Genomic DNA, 23,410 nt, shown 5'->3' on the forward strand with positions numbered 1-23,410 from the left:
TTCAAGGTCAACCGGAATAAAAGTTTAACGTCACGCACTCGATGCCCCATCCAATATATATATATATATTTATGTATATATATCGTATAGTGTGTATACTATATGAAATAATATAATCGTTTCATTTAATAATAATCAATTGTATACATTTTTAAATGTATTGTTATAAATAGTTTGTTTATATATTTTTTATAATTATAAATTCTCAGATTGTGATAAAAAAAATTTAATTATGAATAAATAAAACAATTATTGTTGATAGCAATAAATAACGAACGGGAAAAAATTATAAATGAGTTATAGATAAAAAAAAAACGATTATCATTAAATTATATTTACAAATATGAGTTCTTATTTGTTTATTAGATTGTTTGTTGTATTATGAACCTGGTATGTGTAGCAAATAGTGGTATTGATTAATAATTTATTTATAAGTTTATTACCTGGTAGAAAACAATTGTTTGGTTTGATAACAAAACTCTAACTCAATAATCCGTGTCATAATGTTTCATCTTGTAAATATATACTGCTGTATATATTATCGCTTACAATACAATATCGTTAGTCGAATGTGTTTATTTATTATTTATATTCTTATTTTTGTTTTCATGTCATGATAAATATTCCGACGATAATCAAAAAAGTTTTATATGATCCAAAAATTATTGAGCATTTAATTTAACAAATTGGACTTTTGGTTTTTTAAATTGAAAATTTTTGAGATCTCGCGGATCTCGAACTCATTTTTCAAAAGTTTACTTGCAAAATATTTATCTGAATATTTTGAAATTTGGCGGGGAAATAAAATGAATTTTTTTCGAATCCTGGGAGTCCCACTTTTTGGAAAAATTTTTTTGAAATTTTGATGATCCTGAAGTTAGCAGACGATTAACAATTTTAGGATTTTTTTTCGATGGTTTGATTAAAAAAAAAAAAAAAAATTATGGGTGCAATTTTCTTGAAATATTTTTTTTTACATTTATCGTTTCCAAAAAAGTCCAAAAATTATTAGACGTTGGCTAATTTCAGTATCATAAATTTTTAATACAAAAAAAAATTTATCAAAATTACGTGTCGGGTATCAAATTAAAGCTTATGAACAATAGATTCTTATGAAACCTATAATTTATCTGATTAAAGAACTCAGTAGCAGCCGCATACTACCCCCTCCCCTTTTGTCCTTCATAGTTCAAAGTTAGAAGAAAAAAACATTGCCTATATTTTAAACTAAATTAGTTCAGTTTCAAGTGTCAATGAAAAATATCATTCACAAATGAATGAGCGGGTCAGTTTCAGAATTTGGTGAGGATAAATTTCAAATGAATCCAAAGGATAAAGGATTTTATGGCCCAATTATTTGAATATTGATAAAATATGGAGTAGTTTTTTGGAGTAATTTGAAGTTAAGCTGAATAATTTAAAAATAAATATATGTTCAACAATGAACGACCACACTGCGGTAATTGGTATCAACTCCCATTTAAAATTTTGTTTTATTTTTAAATGGAAGGTATCGTACAAACATATAATTAAATTAAGATAAAAAAAGAACGAGATATTGCTTAAATAATATCATTTGTCATTAAATAATCCGGTCATTGGCTCTAACAAACGACAAGTAAGATCAGTTAATCGTAAATAAGTACATATATGTATATAATATTGATTAATAACACGTGATCGAACACGTGTTAAGATGAGAACCGACCTCATAAAAATAAAAAAATTATCTAGCTCAATAACACAAATAATCAATAAATAATTAGCATTTAATAAATAAATTAATAAAATATATATTTTTTCCTTAAATTTTTTTTTCAAACGCTCAATATTTTTCATTGAATATTCATATTGTTTACTCAAGTTGCGCGACGTTCTCGATATTTTTTAACCACTTGTCAATGACAAATAGACACAGTAATAAAAAAAGTAGAAAAAAAAAATAATAAAAAAATAAATAAATAAAAAAAAATTAAAATATATTTACATACGTCTTGCTCGATGACGCGACACGCCGCACCTGTTGAACCGCGTGGTGTGGTGACGTAGATTACCCTCCCCCGCCCTCACCCTCACACTCAATCTCACTCTCTTTATCTTTCTCTCGGTTTTTATTCTCTCCCTCCACTCTACTATGCTGTTTTCACTCTCTTCACTCCACTAACCACACACAACACACAACAAACCAAACAAAAAACAATACCACTAACTACCATTAATTAATTTACACAATTTACATTTTTTTTTTATTTTAAAATTCAAAATTTCATAATACCGATCACTTTTTTCTTTGAAACTAATTTATTAATAAATTTTTTTCACGGAATTTGAAACTTCAGGGTTGAGTTTAACCATAGAAAATTAGGAAAATTAAATTAATTAATTAATTAACTAACAAACAAATTTTTTAATCGCAATTATAAATATATATATGATTTAAATATATGAAATTTGATATTTAAGCACCAGCAAGTCTTGACGGTGTATACCAATGAATAGATCGACAAAGAAAAAAAGTTTAAAAAATATCACACAAGAAATAAAAATGTGTGAGATGAAAGTTGCGTTTGAGAATAAGAGTAATGAAGAAAAAAAATATTTGAGAAAGAGATCTAATATATACATAGATTTATGAGTATATATATATGTGTATGTATATATATGTATATAGTATAGAGTAAGAACGACAACAGCAACGGCCCCCACGTTGTTTGTTCCACGAGTGGCCTGTTTACTGTTGACTGTTTACGCGTTTCGTGAGTTACCTCTTGCCCCGCGACTCCCCTTACCAATACTCTAAAAAACTACATACTGTGCGCGCTAAACGCTTTTTCTCATTATGTATATTATGTATATTATACATATATATCTATTCCCGATATAATACACCGACCAAACTAACACACATGCATCCCCTTCTCTTATACAGTGGACTCTTCACCTCGTGGACACCCGCAACACACTCATACCGCGTATTATACCATCTCCTGTTTCCACTCTTTGTTCTTTCAACTCTTCCACGCTTTCGCGTGACAAACTTCCCATAAATGTATACATACGTTATAATCATTTTTAATGTCGCTCAACTTAAATTTGGAGATACAAATTCGTGCTGTTCAAATTACTTTGCCACCAATTTTATTTTTATTTTTTACCAACAAAAAATTTATGTAGGCTGTAAGAAATTAACGGAGTGAATGCGGAGTAAATGCGGAGTGGATGACTGTGTATTTATTTAATTCCCTTGGGGTAAAATTTGCTCCGAAGGGGAGTTTAATTGAATATTGAAACTCCAGTTCGAAATTAAATTCACTTCTAAAAAGAGTTATTTTAATATCAAAACTCTAAATCGAAGTGATTGCGGACTCAAATGAAATTCTGTTTACTCCGAAATCACTAATAAAAAAGCAAACTCCCATTTACTCCGTATGCCGAGTGATTTTTCCTAAAACTCCGAAACTTCTCCTCTAAAAATGAATTAGTGAAATTCACTGCGAATCAGTGAGTATTCACTAACTCGAAGTGAATTTCATAATCCTGAAATTAACAGAAAATGAACTATTTTTGGATTTTTTTTTCAACAATTTAATTTATAAAAAAATAAAAACTAAAAATATGCGCGTGTAGAAAATTTAAAAAACTACAGGCGCAATTTTCTAAAATATTTTTTTTTTTAAATTTACTCTTTTTAAAAAAAGTCTAAAAATTATTCGACGTCGGCAAACGTCAGTATCATGTGAATTTCACTGATTCATTTTTAGAGAGTCGAGTGACGGAGTGAATTCGGATTTAAATAAATTCCGTGATCACTCCGAATTCACTCCCGATTTCTTACAGTATATATATAAATATTTTTAAAAAATTTATTTATGATTTACATCGATATTTGATGCCAACCCTACATTCTACTTACACTAATAAATTCATTTACTTATGAAAGCTCTTGTTCAAATTCTAATTTGAAAATTTTTTCTTCAGCTCCATTATAAAAAAAAATCATAGATTGATTTTTGAAAAAATATTTTTCCATCAGCTTCGTTACTTACAAAAGTATCTGTCCCCAAAAGCTACTAATTAAAAAAAAATCGAGTTATTGTATTAATTTCGTAGTAACTTAAATATTAAAAATAAAAAACTGAATTCCTCGTAACGCCTACGGAAAAAATAAGCTTATGACAGATATCACGCGGGCGTACAAATAAAAAAGATAGATTATACATGTATGTTAAATAATAGTTAGTCATTTAGATCCTACGGCAACGATCGATTTTAGCGTGGGTTTTCGAAGAATACCATCTATATACTACATATATATAAATATAACAGTCAATATACGAACTGACAATGAGAAGGACGTAGCAAAAACGAATACAAGTTAAAACATAGCGGAGCAGCATGGCTGTGCAAACAGACTTTATATACATTTTATTTTTATTTTTATTATTATTATTTTGTTTATTTAATATTTTTATTTTTATATTTTTTTTTTAAATATTTTTTTCCCGCGTCTTCCCTCAGTACTCTTAAACTTTATTTAACTCGGCATAACGTTTATTTAACTCTATCTCTGTTACTCTATGCAAACTTTTACCCCTTAGTCCCTCACGTCCCTCATCTACGTCCCTTTCCTGCTCTGCCGTATAACTACACCACGGCTCGGAGGATCTTAGTCACTTTGTTTATTTATTCCAATGCCAATGAGCGGTCTCGTCGTTCATGGAATCGACCGTTGCGACACCTAACTTTGTTTGTGTGAATACCAACTATTTGCTTGCTATTACTATTGAATTGTATTCTTTCGTATATATATATATATGGTACACACACGTGTTCACGTGGAGTTAAGCGTAAAAAATGTAAAAAAAAAAACAGTGGAAATAAAACGCGAAGAAAAAACATGCGTGTGACAGCCGAGGATGTTTGAGGAGGGAAAACAAACAAAAGTTCTATTCCGGAGAACGACCGAGACCGAGACTTGTTTGGTTATTAAGAAAAGAGCCTGAGTGGGGCTAGATGAGTAGAGGATGAGAATGGGAATGAGGATGAGGGGCGAGAGAGCTAGAGGTGAGAGAGATGAAGCAATCGCGATCATTATGATGATGACAAACAACTGTTGATAATTTATGTTGTCTTGTCTTAATGTGTACGCTTGAGTGACGAGTACTTGAGTCATATCACCACTCAGCATGTATTTATTTTTTTTTTTGTTTAAGATTGTTTTATTTATTTTATGAGTATTATTTACACTACTTATTTACGACATTGTATATTACTATGAATTTATTTAAAGTTAAAAAAAATTTGTAAATTTTAATAATTCATGGAAATTTCATTTTTACTGTTCGTGAAAGCGCGAATGTCAAGCTACAGATGTGCACTTTGTATGATACTGAAATTAGTTGACGTCTAATGATTTTTGGATTTTTTAAAAAACGATAAATTATAAAAAAAAAAATATTTAAAAAAATTGCACTTGTAGTCTTTTAAATTTTCTACATGTCTTTATTTATAGTTTTTTTTTCTTCAAATTTAATTGTTCAAAAAAAAATCAAAAAATTTTTAATTGTCTGCTAACTTCAGGATCGTCACTTTGTTATTTTAAATACGATGACTCTACATTCCCGTGCATTATAAAAACACGAGGAATTTTTAATTTTCGTTCAAAAATTCAAATGCCAGTTAGAAATTTGACTTACGATTTGCGAGCAATGCGTCGAAAATAAAATTAAGAAACCAAAGTCTTGAAAAAGAAACGATACTGAAGTTAACCGACGTCAAAAACGTTTTGGATTTTTTTTAAACGATAAATCATGAAAAAAAAAATATTTTGAAAAATTGCACTTATAGTTTTTTTAATTTTCCATATGTGTATATTTTTATTTTTTTTTTTCTGTAATTCGAAAATTTTTAATTGTCTATTGACTTTAGGATCATGTCATAAAAAGAATTATTGGATGCCCCGTTTTGCCCATCTCTATTATTAATTAATAAGTTGATGAAATTTACTTAACAATTTTTGTCTATAATAATATATACTTATATGCATAAAGTAAAGGAAGGGTGTATTGTAAGTTTAAAAAGGGGGTTGATGGGTAGGAAGAAGGATTGGGGGCAGAGACGTGCTTTGCGAGTGAGAGTCCGCAGATAAGGTAATCCGGCATGGAAAACTCGTGGCCCAAAACCTACTACTAAAACTACCTACTCCTTTCCCTTTTATTCTCATATATATATATATATATATAGAGCGAAAGAGGCTGGGGGTTGGTGTGTTTTAACGTAACTTTGTTGGGTTTTAAAAGCGAGAGAGTTTGTAAAAAGAGGATAAGAGAAAACACAAGAGAGTTGGAAAACAATAAACACGGTGTACTAAGTACACGTAATTAATTATTGAGTGAAAACTTGGCTGTAAAAAAATTAACAAACTCTTATCGAACTCATGTTAAACTAAAATAAATACCGAGACTACTTATCGAATGAAAAACAGCTGGAAAAAAATTATTTTTAGTTGAAAAACTAAAATTTATTTTTTTAGCAAAAAGGGTAGAAATAAGAAAAGGCGAATTTATAAAATTCTTCAATGGTATTTTGCACAATAAAAATTGATAATAGAAATTTATTATTAAGTTTAAATCGTCCGTTTGTAAGTTATATAAAATGAATACGTCCAATTATACTAATGTACTTATATAAAGGAGGAATAAATTTAAGGTGGATGAATTAAATTAGTGAATTGATTTATTTTATTTTTCACAGTTCAATGATTTTTCTTCTCCATTCATGACTTTATTGATAGCCAACATTTTTTTTTTTATTGTTGGTTTTTCCACAATCAATTAAATTTTTGCTTCTTATGTCGGATATTTAAACAGACAAATTCAGTATACATCAATCATGTCTTCATTTTTAATAAATAATTCAGAAAAATAAAATAATCAACTCATAAAATTATTAAATATGCAAATTATTTTTTTAAAAAATTTTCTTATTTAAATAGAAACATCCGCTCAAAATAATCCGTCAGTAGAGCTCATTATAGTGAATTGTAACCATCCATATCTTTTTAGCAAAAATCATGCTTACGTCAATATAGAAATGTATACTAAAAGCTCGGTATTTTATTCTAGAGTAAAAAGTATTTCTATGTAATTTTTGTATTAATTAATTAATAGATAATAAATTACACAGTCGATAAATCTGTGTTAAATTAAACACAATCCATATATCCCAAACGGTCTACCCATACGAAAAAAATATATATCCGGATATATCCGGGCAAATCTGGAATATGTCGCATATATGCGACGTATATATAAATATATGTCTCATATATGCAGATTTGCCCGGATATATATTTTTTTCGTATGGGTACTCAATTTTTTGTGTTAATTTAACACATTATACTCGTGTTAAACAATAATACAGGTTTAAAACTTGGTAAGACCAGATAACACATTCAACTTCATTTAAATTTAGACTTGATGGTGTCAAATAATTGACACAACCCGAGTCAAAAAACAAATTCGGATTTGAATCTCAAAGTTCTCAATGAGGTTTTTTGAGGATCAATTTAGAATTTTAAGATCGACAACAGTATAGAAAGTTATCCTAGTTTAGGCCTCAAAGCAGTAGTTACGACCCATTTTACCACTTTGAGGACAAAACTGGAATAACATAATCTGGATAGAGCCTCAAAATACTCAAAACACACAGGAATAATTTAATCCACATTTGAACCTCAAAAGTCTCATTCGACGTATTCTCTCCCCTCCCTTTTTTATCTAAAATTTTTCAAAGACCGAACTATAACTTTTCATTCGTTGAGGATCTTGAGGCCTTAGTTTTAATTTAAAATCGATAAATTATTCGCATATAGACCTCATAGTTCTCATTGAGGATTTTGAGTACTAAAGTAGAGCTACTTTCTGGGCGGCAAATAAAACATCAAAGGAATTGAGGTTTTTGAGGACTAAACTATAATTTGTGTTTTGACTCGGGAAAATATTTTTTATACACAAGAACACAAAATTCTCAACTTTGTATTCACAAAATTTTCCTATGCTCAACCCACTTTAGCTCTGACACAATATTCAAATTTTCATAAATTGAATTATCAGTGACTAGATTAGCCATCAAGATAAAGAAATAATTCATGAAAATTTTATTAACTGATAAAAAATAAGTCCTATAATTTTTTTTATAAGACAAATAACGTATGAATGTTGTATAGTCGAATATTATTGACGGGGTATAATAAAAGAAAACAAGCAAACCTTGATGACAATTCATCGAATTCGCAATAAAAATAGCGACGTACAAGTTATAAAGGGTTGTCAGTACTCGTGCAACACGAACGCAGGATAAAGTGTATGGCAGAGGGATGGAACGGACGACGATAAGTGGCACCTTATCCCTTAGTATCATACACGCAATCGTTTACTCGCTCGTACTCTTCCCTTCCTTTTCTCGTGAAACCATAAACTCCGGAAATGTATCATACAAAAATTATTGAATATTTCACAGCAATTCAAGTTTATAACAAACTCACTAAACTTTATACAATACTAATTAACGAAAGAACTTATATTGCTCCCGATGCAATTTAACCCGCTCGAAAGACCAATCAAATAAACATCTCCCATTCTCCCTCACTCATTCCCTCGCTCTCACTTATTTCCTATTCTCATTCCAATACTATTTTCCCTCGTTTCCTGATTTATGTTAATGTTTTTGTCTCGCTAGGAAATACACACACCAAAAAGCGATCTCCAACTTAAAGTTACCTACCCAGCCACGTTATTTTTACTCTCCCTTAACTCTATAACACCCCTCTCCATATACTTTCTCTTCCTCTCTCTCTTCTTCAAAATCTTCCATCCTCATTCACAAGACATTTGGATTAACTTAACTGCTTTGAAGCAGTAATAAAGGTCGAACGATTTAACTTACTCCGTATTATTATAATTATTATTTGAAAATACGTTCCCGATTTAAAACTTTCTCCTATATTTAGTTTATTTTACAATATTATATATATTGATACATGCTGATATTTTCAATTATATATATATATATATATATATATATATATATATATATATATATATATATATATTATTTATGTGCACAACCGAACAATTCAAAGAGTTCAAATTTTCCAGCTTTTGAATAATTTGTAAAAAATTTGTATGTATCTGAAAACCGCAACGTTTTTCGCGCAACGAAAATGAAAAAAATTTGTTGTTTGACTGCTTAAGGGGAAGTTCCTGAAGGTGGGGGTGGCCTAAAATTTTCGGCTGACATACCAGCAACTATTCGAAACATTTCAGAAATCTAGTAATCCAGTAGATTTTTTATTTTCGTTGCGCGAAAAACGTTGCGATCTTCAGGTACATAAATTTTTGACAATTTATTACATGTGATGGCATCTTCGTTGCTTGCTCGGAGCAGTGCCGATTATTACCGGAAAAATCCGATGGTCAATTCAAAAATTGGAAATTATTTTACTCTAAAAATTTATTGATGAATGCTGTTATTTTTTCTTATCTATTATGTAATGGTCGAAAATAGCATTATTTGTCATGATCCTGAAATTAGCAGACATTTAAAAATTTTTGAATTTTCGTATTTCAACAAATCAATTGCGAAAAAATAAAATAAAAATATGCACATGTAGAAAATTCAAAAAACTACAGGTGCAATTTTTTCAAATATTTTTTTTTTATGTTTTATCGTCTAAAAAAAATCCAAAAATTATTAGACGTCTGCTAACTTCAGTATCATTTATTTGTCACAGTAATTATGATGTTGGTATCCATAACTTATTTTTTGAAAATAAATTTACTAAGTTATATCTTATGTTTAACTAAATAGAGTGATTTGATAAATATTTTAATCGACTTGTTGTTGGAGCGGCAACTGTTCAAATTATTTTATACATATATAGTGTTCGGAAAATTTGGTCCACTTTCAAAATTTTTCGCGCTTATTCCGAGCAGCCCAGAGCAAGCAGCCGAACACACCATAAATTAAAAACATAATATTCAAATAAGTGCAGCCAGATCATGCGATATTTTTACCCCTTCCCGTGGTGAAATAGCATAGAGTGTAATGGCAGGAGGGGGTAAAAATATCGCACGATCTGGCTGCACTGATTCAAATTTTAATTTTTCGAATAATTCGATAGTTAGAATTTTGAATCGATACGTAATATTCAATTTAAATATATACTATTCGAATACTTGTTCTATACATATATATTTAATTTTTTATTTATAGATTATAAGTATACAGTAGGGTAATGGGAAAAGTTCAGTTTATATATATTGCTATTTCACGGAAGTATAGTTTTACCGTCAATCATTCTGTCGATGTGATATCTTGTGAATTTTTTTTTTTTAATTTGAAAATTAAGATGGCAATTTTATTTAAATTACGAACTACAAAAAGAATAATGTGATGAGTTGGTAATTTAATTTTGAACATTGGAGTTGTAATTATTATAAAACTCTAATTGCATAAATTTTTTTTTATCGCAATAATTTTAAGGCAAAAAATAATTTCATCAATTGCTTGGGTATTTTGGGGCATTACTAAATAAGTAATTAAAAATACCAGATAAGCGAAATTAATTTTTTATGACTACAAAGTTCTAGAAACAGAGTCATTTTTATACATTGAGATTAATAAATTGTAACCATTACATAACAATATTTTCCCCAATATTTACTGGAGTAAATATGTCAGAAGTTTATTTTGACAGATAGAAAGACGTTCATTAGTTTAACCTTTATTTTGTGTGGGTTACTTGTATATTGGTAAATAATTAAAGGTGATAGTTAAAAATAAAATTGTAAATACTAGTTATTTTTTATACGCAGTGTTTAAATTTTGAGGCTGATTAATAATCGAAAGGTAAAAAAATTTTTAATTTCGTAGGAGACTAAAAATAAAATTTATTTAAAAAATGATCAGATAAGTTTTACGTTTTATTTAAACACTAATAAATTAATTTATGTGTTTACTTATTTTTGATTGCATTAAAACGGGGACATTATTTTTGCTTTAAGTATCGTCTGAATAATCTTTTAAATTTTTGTATTGAGGTAAATATCGCAGTTGCGTAATCCATGTAAAATATTTTATTTCTCAAGTATTGAAAGTGGGTTTAATTTAAAAATTTTGCTTAATTAAAACTTTAAATATTTTTTAAATTTTCTATTCATTATTATTTTCCATCGATAATTTCTACTTTGAATTTTTAATCCCGTATTGAAAAAAAATTCACCACAAAAAAATAAATAATGCACTTTTTTAATCGATTAAAATTAAGGTATGACTAGTTCAATATTTTTGCAAGTACACAACTATACATAAATTCATCTTTCATTCATTCAACGTTCGCTTGAACGACTAGAAAATAATTAATAAAAATCAGTCGCGAGTTTAAAGTTTTTTTCCAGCACTCAAATTATTTATATCAACTTTATTGATTTTATTTGTATTTCCACTCGATTTATTTTCTTGTCTCTTAATATTTTTACCCCCACGATTCATAAAAACAAATTCTCGGTTAATATTTACCTAAATAAGTAATAATCCCAGTGGTACTCTTACCTGAAACAGAAAATAACAATAAATTTATTACTACAAAATATTTAACATCTGACATTGATTTTTTTTTTTTGTTACTAAAAAAACTTGTTGAAATAAAAAATGCAAATGAATATTATTATAAAGTTTGCAATTAGCGGGTGAAACCGCCGGTTAATTTAAAAAAGTCGGAAAGTTAAAAAGAAATAAAAATAATTAAAAAAAAAATAAGGCTATTTTTTTTTTATACTCGATACTTAAGTTAGTGTAGTACCTCAAGAAAGTGAGTATAGAGTTGGTTGTTCTCTTTTACGAGCTTTTCATCCAAGCATTTTAGCCTTATACACCCCCTGCCACTTAATGTATTTTTTCCCAGAGGGTAAAACGTTAAAGTGTCGTGAAAACTGCTCAATAAACTCAATTTTAACGTTGCCTTATTCTATAATGATATACTAATCATATTCTCTAGATGAAACCTTACTGTTGAATTATAAAATAACCGCTTTTATCACTTACAAATTGACATTTTATATCCCAATAATTATTATAAATATTTTTTATTATTTAAATCGCTTGTAAATGTCCGCTGTCACCCGGGTCAAAATATCTAGCCTCAATCTAGCCTCATCGAACCCAAGTAAGCCTCAATCCAGCCTCACTGAGTAAAAAAAGCATTTTGAGCCTCAAATGATGTTCAAAAAGGCTCAATAAGCCTCGATCAGTCTATAATGAACCTGGTCTCGATTATTTAATTTAAATTCGATTAGTATTATTTGAGGCTCTTTGATCACCATCTGAGGCTCATTGAGGCTTTTTGAACATCATTTGAGGCTCAAAATGCCTTTTTAACTCAGTGAGGCTGATTGAGGCTTACTTGGGTTCGATGAGGCTACACGGAAAGAAATTTTCTTTAACAATTACCGTTAAATTCACTGTAATTGTGAGACATAATGCAGAGCTTTTATTTACTACCATTTTTGAAATAAAAATTACGAAAAAATTTATTTATTTTGTGGTAGACTTCATAAACTTTACCGAAAACCGAATAAAATTTACAGTAGACTACGGTAAAATTTGTTGAAAAAAAGTTAAAAATTATCTCACTTACCGAAAAATGTTTAGGTCGTGCCATTCATCCCACGATTACAGTGAATTTAACGGTAATTTTTAAAGAAAATTTCTTTCCGTGAAGATATTTTGACCCGGGCAATTAAATTTGATAAACTAAGACTGTAATTCGCGTAAGACCGGAAAAATTGAGGTCGCTAAGGAATAAATGCACTTTTTCAACTCTGAATACTAAGAAAATTTTTTTTCCAAAAAAGTGATTTCCTTCGGATTTCAAATTTTTAATTTTCTGTGCACATTAAAAATATTTAAAATTCTATAAACAATATACTGTTTTTTTTCTAAATTAATCAACTTGAATGACTTGGAAATTACATCCAGATGCTTCCTCACACCCGGCGTCTTTTCATCAGGAGAATTGTAAGGGTGACCACGACGAAGGAGCAGAAGGGACGATCGAAGAGACAAAAAAATGAGCGGCAGGCGTGTCGCTGCTGAGGTTGCATTGTTCGAGGCTCGGACCGAAAAGCCAACTAATCCGTCGACTCGTTGCGTTCTTAACAATGCCCTGTCTGATCATTTCCTTCTGCAACCCCTTACATTCATGGAACTCAATAAGCTCGCAGAGCAACAAAAAATATTCAAAATAAAATACCGCCGATGTCTCATTCATTTCCGCGTTGCAGTTTTTACGTTATCAGAACTTAACTTATTCATTCCAGTAAATAAATTTAAAAAAATATATATACTCATATATATATATATAAGATAAAAATAAAGAGAGTTGTTTTTACAAACTCAAAATAATTAGAGATTTGTTTTGGGGGCTGGTGACTTGATAATGAATAAATGTGTGACAGATCTGAAATAGTCGAGAGCAATTATATATAGATAAAAGTATATATATATGTAAGATACAAGTGAGAGAAACAAAATTGGATTGCTAATGGCTAAAGTTAATTTCAACGTCCGGATCTAAATTACAATTGCGTAAGTTTCATTCGGGACAAGTAAAAGAGTAGAGTAAGCGAGAGAGTCTATACAGTAGTTTATACTAAAGTGTATCTCATCATCTGTACATTTATATAAATATAATTCAAGTATTAGCGGACACATACTACAAGACATTAACATACATCCGTATATATTTATCTGTGTTAAATTTTTTTGTCAAGTGTTACGCGCATGTGTGATCTGCGTGTGTTGTAATGTTAAAGTTTAAAGCTTTCATTCTACGAGATTTACGCGCGGCTATTTTACGCAAAACACACGACGAGGCCTAGGACTTGGAGGGAATTCAAAGATACTCGCGAAAACTCTTCTCTTTGATGCTTTTAATAAATTTCAACGGTGCAACATACTCGTCGGAATCGATTGTAAATCAACTTGATACTCCGACAGTATTCAACTACATCCAACATATATATGTATGTGTGGACTGCCACGCTCGATCTTACGCATAATTATAAATATGACATTTCGGCATTATAACGATCTACGCTATCTATCTTGCGATGTCTACCAATTATTTCGTTGCACAATCTATAATTTATATTCATCTAATTTAATTGTCTTGGGTGTATATATATCTATATATGTATTGTATTCGTTATAGTTATAATTATTATATCGTTATATTTATTGGTCCATCTATTATTTCTTATTAGACAGTTTGACTGTTGTTTTATTTATTTCTCTTTATAAACGGACACTTCGAATTTCGTTTTATTGAAAATTTATTTGTCGAAAATATATACACTGTAAATTTGGCGGTGTTAAATCGGTGTAAAAACAAAATTCCACGTATAGAAATTAGAAAAAAAAGTATTGTATATAAAAAAATATAAGAATTTAATGAATATCTGGAGGAAATTTCAATTTTGCTGTGTAATTATTTAAATATTTATTTATGTTATACGTAATTTAATTAAAAATTAGACAATTTGACATGAGTGTGAATGTAGCAGATATGATACAATTTATAAATTTGAATTAAATAAATTAATTAATTAAAATAATGAAATTTTAAAAAATCGCAGACGCATTTATCTACATATGTATGCATTTATCTACATAGAAAAAAAGAATTTCTGGGCGCAAGAATTTTTTTGTATTATAAATTGAACAAAAAAATTTTCTTGGGACGAGAAAAAATTTATTGACTCAAAAAGTTTTTTCTTGCTCTGAGAAAATTCATTCTCGCCGTAAGAAAATTTCAATTCATAATGCAAAAATTTTCTTGGGACGAGTGAAAAATTCTTGTGCCAAGAAATCCTTTTTTTCTGTGTATGTATGCATTTTTTAATTTTTGCTCTACTCACATTTTATTCATTTTTTTTCTATTTTATTCTAAATTTTTTTTTATTCTAAAATTTAAAAAATAGATAATTGTCTACCGCGTTTACACTCATCAATTTGACGCTCACCATTTCAATCACCAATAAATTAATTAATTAATAAAAACACTGAACTGTAGTGATCGAGTAAGTGAAAATATTCACAGAGTAAAATAGTTTAACAACGGGAATTTTTTTTAACACGTAAAAAATATTTACACCGGCGGGTGTTATCTTAACACTGATTTCGGTGTTGAAATTTAACACCTACACCGCCTAGACTTACCCCGTTTTTTTTACAGCGTATGTTAAGTACTTGGAAAAATAAAAATAACACTTCTTTTTTTTTTAAATATGATTTAAATAATTTTTTTTGTTTGTCCGTAATGGCGCGCGCATAAAATCGCTCGATACAAACAGTCATGTTATACATAAAATATATGTAGTAATTAAAAATAAAAATGAATATTAACATAAACAATAAAATGAATAGCGAGTGTATCACGGTCCAGTAACTTGAGACTTAGCAACTCTCAGTTATCGCACACAAAAAAATTGATGAGGAAGCGACACTTGAAAAAAAATAATTGCGATCGATCTCTAATATACAACATCATAATTTCTCTTATCCCTTTCGCATTATATTTTTACCAGCACTTGACTCTCTTTCTTTCTCTTCATACATGACAACTTTTGACAAATAAAATAAAAATCCGCGATAAAATGAGAAATATATTAAAAGAATAATAATTAAAATGCATATTCACATGCCTCGGTATAACGACTTCCGTCAAAGAGTTTGAGATAAAAAAAAACATTACGCACCAATTGATTCTGAAGAGATATTGCTGATAAATCAAAGAAAAAATACAAGAACACTCATTGCACTAAAAAGATTACTATTGTCCCGATTTTTATGTCATTTTATTTTTTTATTTTTGTCGTTAAATTTATTCCATTGAATCATCGTGTTTTATTTTTTTTTACTCCCATTCTCTCGGTCTGAATGTGAGCTTAGTTTCTAACCGAGATATAATTATAGAGTAGGGTAAGAAATAGAGAGGTATGTTCACCTCGAGACCCGTAAATGACCTTTAGATACTCAGAGTTCATGACGAACTGACCTATGGTAAAAAAAAAAATTAATCATTAACAATTTTTTATTAATGATTTAATCAAAAACTCTCGTTATCTCAAAAATTAATTAATAGAGGCCGCAATGTCAGAGATAAATAAAATGAGCGGGTTGAGCAGAATGAAAAATTTTTGGCAATCAGAAATAAACAAAACAACAAATTAGAGATGGTGGGTCAGAAAAAATTTTGAATTTTTTTGATGATAAAAAAATTTAGCGAGTTAATGTAGAGTCCAGCATTATGTTGATTCTATTCTAGATTCCCAACTATTAATACCTAATGTCTGCGCGTTGTAAAGTCGGGGTTAAAATCTTGGCACTTGCACTCATACATACGTGCATCCACTACCCCACTTTCAATACATCTTCTCTTCATCGCTTACTTTTCCTCTTTCTTCTCTCTCTCATTCTGCCATCAATGGGACATTCAGAGCTCTTGACGTCGCGGATTTATCAACGGAAACGAATTCACTAACTCTCGCTAAAGGCCAATCACCTCGTCCTGAGTATCTTTAACCAACATCGTATAAAAAAACAAACATTTTATTTTATTTTTTATATTTTATTTATTTTGTCTTATAAACACCTATTTTTTGATTTTTTTTGTTTACTCAATTACTATGAGAAAAAAAAGATACCGTCATGATTTATTTATTTTTTTCGTTACGTAGCTTATCGTAAAGGCTTTATCATACTAATTAGTATCTTGATAATTGTTTATAATATTTATCTATTTTAAATTTATGTATGCGATAAAAAAAAAACGGTTTTGATTTTTGTACTGTTTATTATTATTATTATTATTATTAAATTTTTTTTCAAATTAAAATTTCAATAATAATAATTATACACTGCACTGTAAAAAATCGGGAGTTAATTCGAAGTGATCCCGGATTTTATTTAAATCTGAGTTCCCTCCGTCACTCGGAGTTTTTAAAAAAAATCACCCGCATACGGAGTGAATAGGAAGTTTGTCTTTTTACCGGAGTGACGCGGATTTTATTCGAATCCTCATTCGTTCTGGTTCGGAGTTTTAATATTAAAATAAACTCCCCTTCGAAGTAAATTTCACTCCAAGAAGATTAAATACACGCAGAGAATTTTATGGTATTTTTTACATAAAAAATTTATAGAAAAATTACTGTCATAGTAACATTAGAACAGTATGGAATTATTGTACAAAGTTCCGATACTGTAGATATTTTTAAAATACATCGAACAGAATCTACAAGGTGCATTGTAATTTTGACGAAGCAACAGATTAAAAAATTTGAATTTCTTGGATAAAATTAAATCTGTTGCTTTGTCAAAATTACCATGCACCTTGTAGATTCTGTTCGATGTATTTTAACAATTTCTACAGTATCGGTAATTTGTACAATAATTCCATACTGTCCTCATGTTACTATGACAGTAATTTTTCTATAAATTTTTTACGTAAAAAATACCATAAAATTCTCTGCGTGTAAATAAACAATCATCCGCTTCGCATTAACTCCAGATTTAATCCGCGTTCACTCCACAAATTTTTTACAGTGTATAAAAAATTAGCGGAGTAAATCCGGAGCGGATGACTGTTTATTAATTTAATCTCTTCGGAGTGAAATTCACTCCTAAGAAGAGTTCGTTTTAGCAAAACTCTAAATCGGAGTAAATGCGGATTTATATGAAATCCAGATCACTCCGAATTTTTTACAGTATAATAAAAATAATAATAAATTTTTGTTTAAATAAAACAGTATAAAGTAAAATAAAAATAATATATAAATAGATATATGTTGCAATAGTATGAATAAGGAAGAAGAATGAGTTAAATAAAGAGAAGAGAAGTAAAGAGAAGTAAAAACAGCCGTGCGTAGTCAGACAGTCCGGTAAATCTATCGCATCGTTGTGCATGTAAATCCCTTATCGCATCGAGTTGTCCACTCGGTATAATTAGGTATGTAGGCAAACCTCACGCTTATGTGGACACGACTTGAAGAAGGGAGACGAGCGTAACGAGGAGGATGAGGAGAAGGAGGCTTTGAGCGAGGATTTTTGAGGGGACGAGCGAGGGAATGAGATTGAGGAAGGTATGTATCCTCGCGCACATGCGCCTAACTGCTGTAACGTGTCGTCTAATGGCGATGAGTGCGAGTGCCGGGACACATCAGGCTACTCGTATCGTGGAATTAGGCTCTTCCGTTGTTTCTATTACAAAATAGATGGCGTGATATTGCCAAGTGGCCCGCGCACGCCCGCGGTTTATTATTGTGTCACAAAAAATTACAAACCCTAATTTACTTTTTTTACAATTTTAAACGACGGTCATTCTTATACTTTACTATAAACTACCATCATAAATTTTTTTAACTTCTCAATAATCAGAATTACACATTTTAATTCAATCCCAGATTATGAATAACTCAAGTTAATTTTTAAAATTCAAATTACGTTACTCACTGGACCCCTTATCTAGGATGCAAATTAATTATCTTCCATTTAAAAAAAATCTTTTAAAGCAAAAATAAGATTATTAACAAAAAAAAATTATTTAATATACCGCAATAAATATCAACAATAAAATCTTATAAATAAAATCTTCCCACCACTCGCTAAAAATAATCGCGAAAAATTTAAAGTTAAGTAAATAAAGCACTAAATTTTTTTATCAAGAGAATTAAAAAAAAATAATTGTTATGGTAAGAGCAATAAAAATGTGAATAGTCAGTGTACTAATATAAACATAATCGGCGATGGTGATATACACACGTCAGTAAAGAGCCGGCTCACGTGAACAGCAGGAAGCTACCAATCGTCTTTGGCGATTATCCCTAGTGTAGTGGCCCTATATCATCTACAACTATTGCGTTAGCATGCACATCGTATCATTCATATGTACAATATATACATATATATATATAGAGTTCAGTATATGTAGTGCGTGTGCATCATCAGGGACGGCGTTAAGTAGATTCGGTAACGCTTTAACTAGACGACACTCTACTAGTTGTCGTTGTCATTCTCATTCTCGTACCAACTAAACATATCACGTTCCATTCTCTCTATTTGTTATAGTTATATATATAGTTATAGTTGTGCTGAAATTTATATATATATATATATGCACAAGTACAAGCAAATGCAAAGAGCGGTTCCCTTCCGCGATGCACACGCTATATTTGTAATGGCAATTTTTGTGTGTGGGTCGTTGCTTAGTCAGTACTTCTCACTTAAATGTGTATTGAACATAAACCAGATATAAAATGCACTTACGTATGTAGTGATAATGAGGAACAGAGACAGAGGTTGTTTAATAAAATAGTAGGGATTTAATGTTGTATTGAGGTCTAGCAAACTGCACTAATACACATCATTAACATAAACGCTCTACGATCCTACCCACGCGTAAATCTCTTTCGTAAATCGTACGTGTACATTATTTGTTATGTCATTGAAAATTTATATTATTACTTTTTTTTTTTTAACGTTTGTTCTAAAAGATTTTTTAAATAAAAAACATCGGAAAAATAATTTTTTTAAAAATATGAGTTAAAAGTGTAATTATAATTTTCGAGTAATTAAATTATAAAAATACACTAAAACTAGTCGAGGTCATTAGAGAAAAAAAAATTATTAATAAACGGTAGATTAAATTAAATGACTTTTTTTGTAATCAATTTATGGAAGTTTATATTAAATGTGACGATTGTCGAGCGATAAAAAATAATAAAGTAAGAGTTTTAGTTAAAAATAAGTTTGTTATAAAAAAAAATAAGACAAGAGGCTTATCGTCTGCACAATACGATCAAGTAAATAACAACTAGGCATTGAAGATAAGCGACTCTTCCTCGAGCTTAACAGTCAAGTGTCTCGTTTAATTGTTAATTATTTTTATATAAATTTTTTAAATTGTTCCTATTAATATTTTAATTACCTTCGTAATCATATATCAGGAATTTTTATACCGCCTTCACGCCAACCGATGAAGAAACACATTTCCAACCAATAAATTATTTTTAATTTTTTATAATTACTATCATCATTAACTTCACTGGTAATTAGAATATAAAATTATTGGCAAAATTTTTTACACAAAAAAACACTTCACTAAAAAAAAATAAAAAAATTAACTTGACACTAATAGTAATGGTAGTAATTAAGTTATGTATATTTATAGAATTATCAATGACGTAAAAAAAAAAAGTTATGAGACTAGTGTTAAGTCAATGCCGAGCAAATGGTAAAGTACAAATGAAATGGTAAATGAGACAGAGTATAACAGAGTAGAGATTAAAGACAGAATGTGTAATATGTAAGTATAAAATAAGAATGAGAGGGAAAATAGGCATAAAACAAGAATGAGCGAGGGTGTTTAGTAGGGAGGAAGGGGGGAGTTTGGGAATAAGCAAGAGAGAGAGAGAGGGAATGAGAAAGACGATTGGAATCTCTCAGACAGTTGAAGCAAACGGTGTTGACAAACTGATAAGAGTTCCCTGACGGCCACTGAGCACGAAGTCGAGGCTTTCCTTGCGTGATTCGCTCTAGTCCCAGCTTCTCCCTCACACACTATAATACTCTCTTTTTTTACCCACAATCTCAGGTTTTTATAATTACGAAATAATGATGACGCTCGTAAACGACTAAACGACTATTACTTTTAGGCCATTGACCTCCGTCGATTTTTTTTTTTTTTTTTAACACATTTTAGTCATTTTTATCAAACGCACTGATAACTTATTCAAATTAATTGATTATTTGGTAACAATCTGATTTAATGATCGATTATTTATTAATTAATTAATTAACTTGTTCACGTATAATGAAACTTGACACAAAAGAAGTTGGTCGGAAAAATAAAAAAATTTTTTCTTTGTTCTTAAAATAGAAAAAAAATAATAACAATTATACTGATACTATTGTCGATAAAAATCGTTTGTCGTGTCAATTGTACTGAATTTAATGAAGTATGTATTGTATTTGAAGAATTTTTAAATTTTAAGAGAAAATAAAAAAATATTATCGGAAAAGAATAGATACAAGAGGGTGTGAGATGAATAGAATATATATAAAAACATAAATATGTTTATATCCATATACATATATATGTATAAATGTGTGTGTAGAATTGAATACAGAAATAATCTGCAAGTGCACTTTAACCCTGTCAGTATGTAGGCACAAACAAAGAAATAAAAGTAAAAATTGAAATATCGAGTGTATGGAAACCCATCGGCTGCTTCTGTAGAGAACGGGGCTGTGGGGTGTGAGAATGTGGAAATATATAACAGGGGTGAGTCTAGTCGGCTCGGTTTCCCTCCGATGGGAATTAATAATCGCCGGCCTTTAATTCTATTCTGATATTTTTACACACAACAATAATATAAAAAAAAAATAAAATAGTGTTATAGAAAAATGTTTAAAAAAGTGGGGCTTGCTAAATTCCACCTAACCTATTGGCAGGGAGCCTAGTATATGGTGGGGACAACTGAAACGATCGCAGCGCTCGCTGTGGATACAATTTCGTTAAATCATGCTCTCCTTGAATATAAACACGTGAAAATTGAGTTTAAAAAAAGTTTGGAAAATCCAAATGAGCATGCCTTAAGCGGTCGTGTCATACACGAATTATTTAGATTAAATGTTTACGTTACGATTTGTTAATTTTTTCATAAAGACTCCTATTTTTTTCTTTTTTTTTTTTTGCTTACATTTTAGGAACTATTAAACTAATTTATTATAATAGAAAATTATTATAGAAAATATTAAAAAATTCTCGCGGATAGAATGGAAATCTTTGCTAACGCCATCTAGCACGCTCCGATAGAAGAAGCAGGTCTTCACTAAATCTGTTTATATATTTTTTTTATATATGGCAGCCTGAGATGTAAATTTTTAAGCTTCGACAGTGCACATTTTATTATTTTATAATTAAACGAATAATGATAGAGTTGTGGATTTTTAATCAGTTTGTCACAATGAATTTACGGATATATTGAAATAAAATTTGAAAAAATTCGTTTTGTTTTTCGAAAGTTATGGTGATTACAAGAAGAGTGTTACATGTATTTTACAGGATTTTTTTCTAAAAAATTCATTTTTTATCTAAATTGTGGGTTGGACCAGCTGTTTATTGTTTAGAAAAATGACCATTGATGTTTTCTTTAATTGTGGTATGAAGGCTGACCTACTTTAACCACTATATTATTATTTATTTAAAAAAAACTCTGACGGAACCCAGTTTTTAATTTTTAGGCGAGAGTAGAGCATACCTACGCTCGCGCTTAAGGCATGCAATAATAAAGTTAAGCTGTCAATTACACAGTAATAATAAATTTAATTATATTGAGATGTTCAGTTTAGATATTTTGGTAGTAACGTAATGAGGTCAAGTATTTCATGCAGTTAAATAATTAATTAGTAGTAACATGAGGTAAATTTCATTGAACGCAATGCATACAAGAAATTTATAAAATACTTATAATATTTGTACCTTTATTTTACATCTCATTGCGCCAAACTTGGTCAACTGTGCGTTGATGTTTGATTTATTATTCGGTATTGTTTGTTATTAATAGTATTGATTATTAATTGATAATGATGGTGATGGTTAATAATTTAGAGAAACGTCAACTCCGAGTTATAGAGACCGTATGATTTGATAAAATCAACACTTGGAATCGAGGTAAAATCAGTAAAACATACCTGACCTCTGTAAACGTTATAGTAAATTATGTTCCGTCATTTTAAATGTTTATAGTTGATAACCAAGACTTAATAGAGACACTTAGTATCTTTTGCTTGTATTTCTGTTTCCACTGTAAATTTGGACAGTTCCATTAATGTATAGAGATATAGATTTTTTAAAAACATGTTGGGTAAAAATTGAGACTTACGGAGTCCAATTACTCCACAACTATATGTGGAGACGGTAAAAGTTAGTCGCAATTATGGTACTGGGATCAGATTTTGAAAATTATTTTGATCATAAAAAAAATTGATTTTGTTTTTGTATTTAAGAATTTTTAGTGTAATACACGGAAAAAAAAGAAATGTCGCTGCAGCAGAAACGTTCCTGTAGCATGAGTTTGTGGCTGCAACAGGAATACGAACACACATATGTTCGTATATATGTATAATAAAAAAAATATTTTTATCGGTGTTGATTTCCAACTCCACTAATTCACTTTATTATACTTGTCACGATTTCAATACTATTCCTATGATTGCAACAGGACTTTCCTGTTGCAGCTACAGAGCCAGTCCAGTTGCTGCAACAGAACTAAGTCCTGTAGCTACTACA

At 29.6% G+C, this 23,410-nt stretch overlaps 1 protein-coding gene across 17 annotated transcripts in view; it reads right to left on the reverse strand.

Moving 5' to 3' along the window:
• LOC130670729 (forkhead box protein P1) overlaps positions 1–23,410 on the reverse strand; it is a 174,337-nt gene that overhangs the window by 146,448 nt on the left and 4,479 nt on the right. For 2 of the 17 annotated variants that reach the window (XM_057474177.1, XM_057474188.1), the window contains exon 2: positions 20,045–20,217. The exons of 13 other annotated variants lie outside the window; for them this stretch is intronic. In XM_057474177.1, coding sequence (XP_057330160.1) covers positions 20,045–20,056 — 12 coding nt within the window. In that variant the 5' untranslated portion in view covers positions 20,057–20,217. Of the gene's footprint in view, positions 1–1,991; positions 2,249–20,044; positions 20,218–23,410 lie in introns of those variants that run through there. 2 more of the 17 variants (XM_057474190.1, XM_057474189.1) reach the window with 2 other exon arrangements.

The sequence above is a fragment of the Microplitis mediator genome, chromosome 7 (assembly GCF_029852145.1).
Source record: "Microplitis mediator isolate UGA2020A chromosome 7, iyMicMedi2.1, whole genome shotgun sequence".
Lineage (NCBI taxonomy): Eukaryota > Metazoa > Arthropoda > Insecta > Hymenoptera > Braconidae > Microplitis > Microplitis mediator.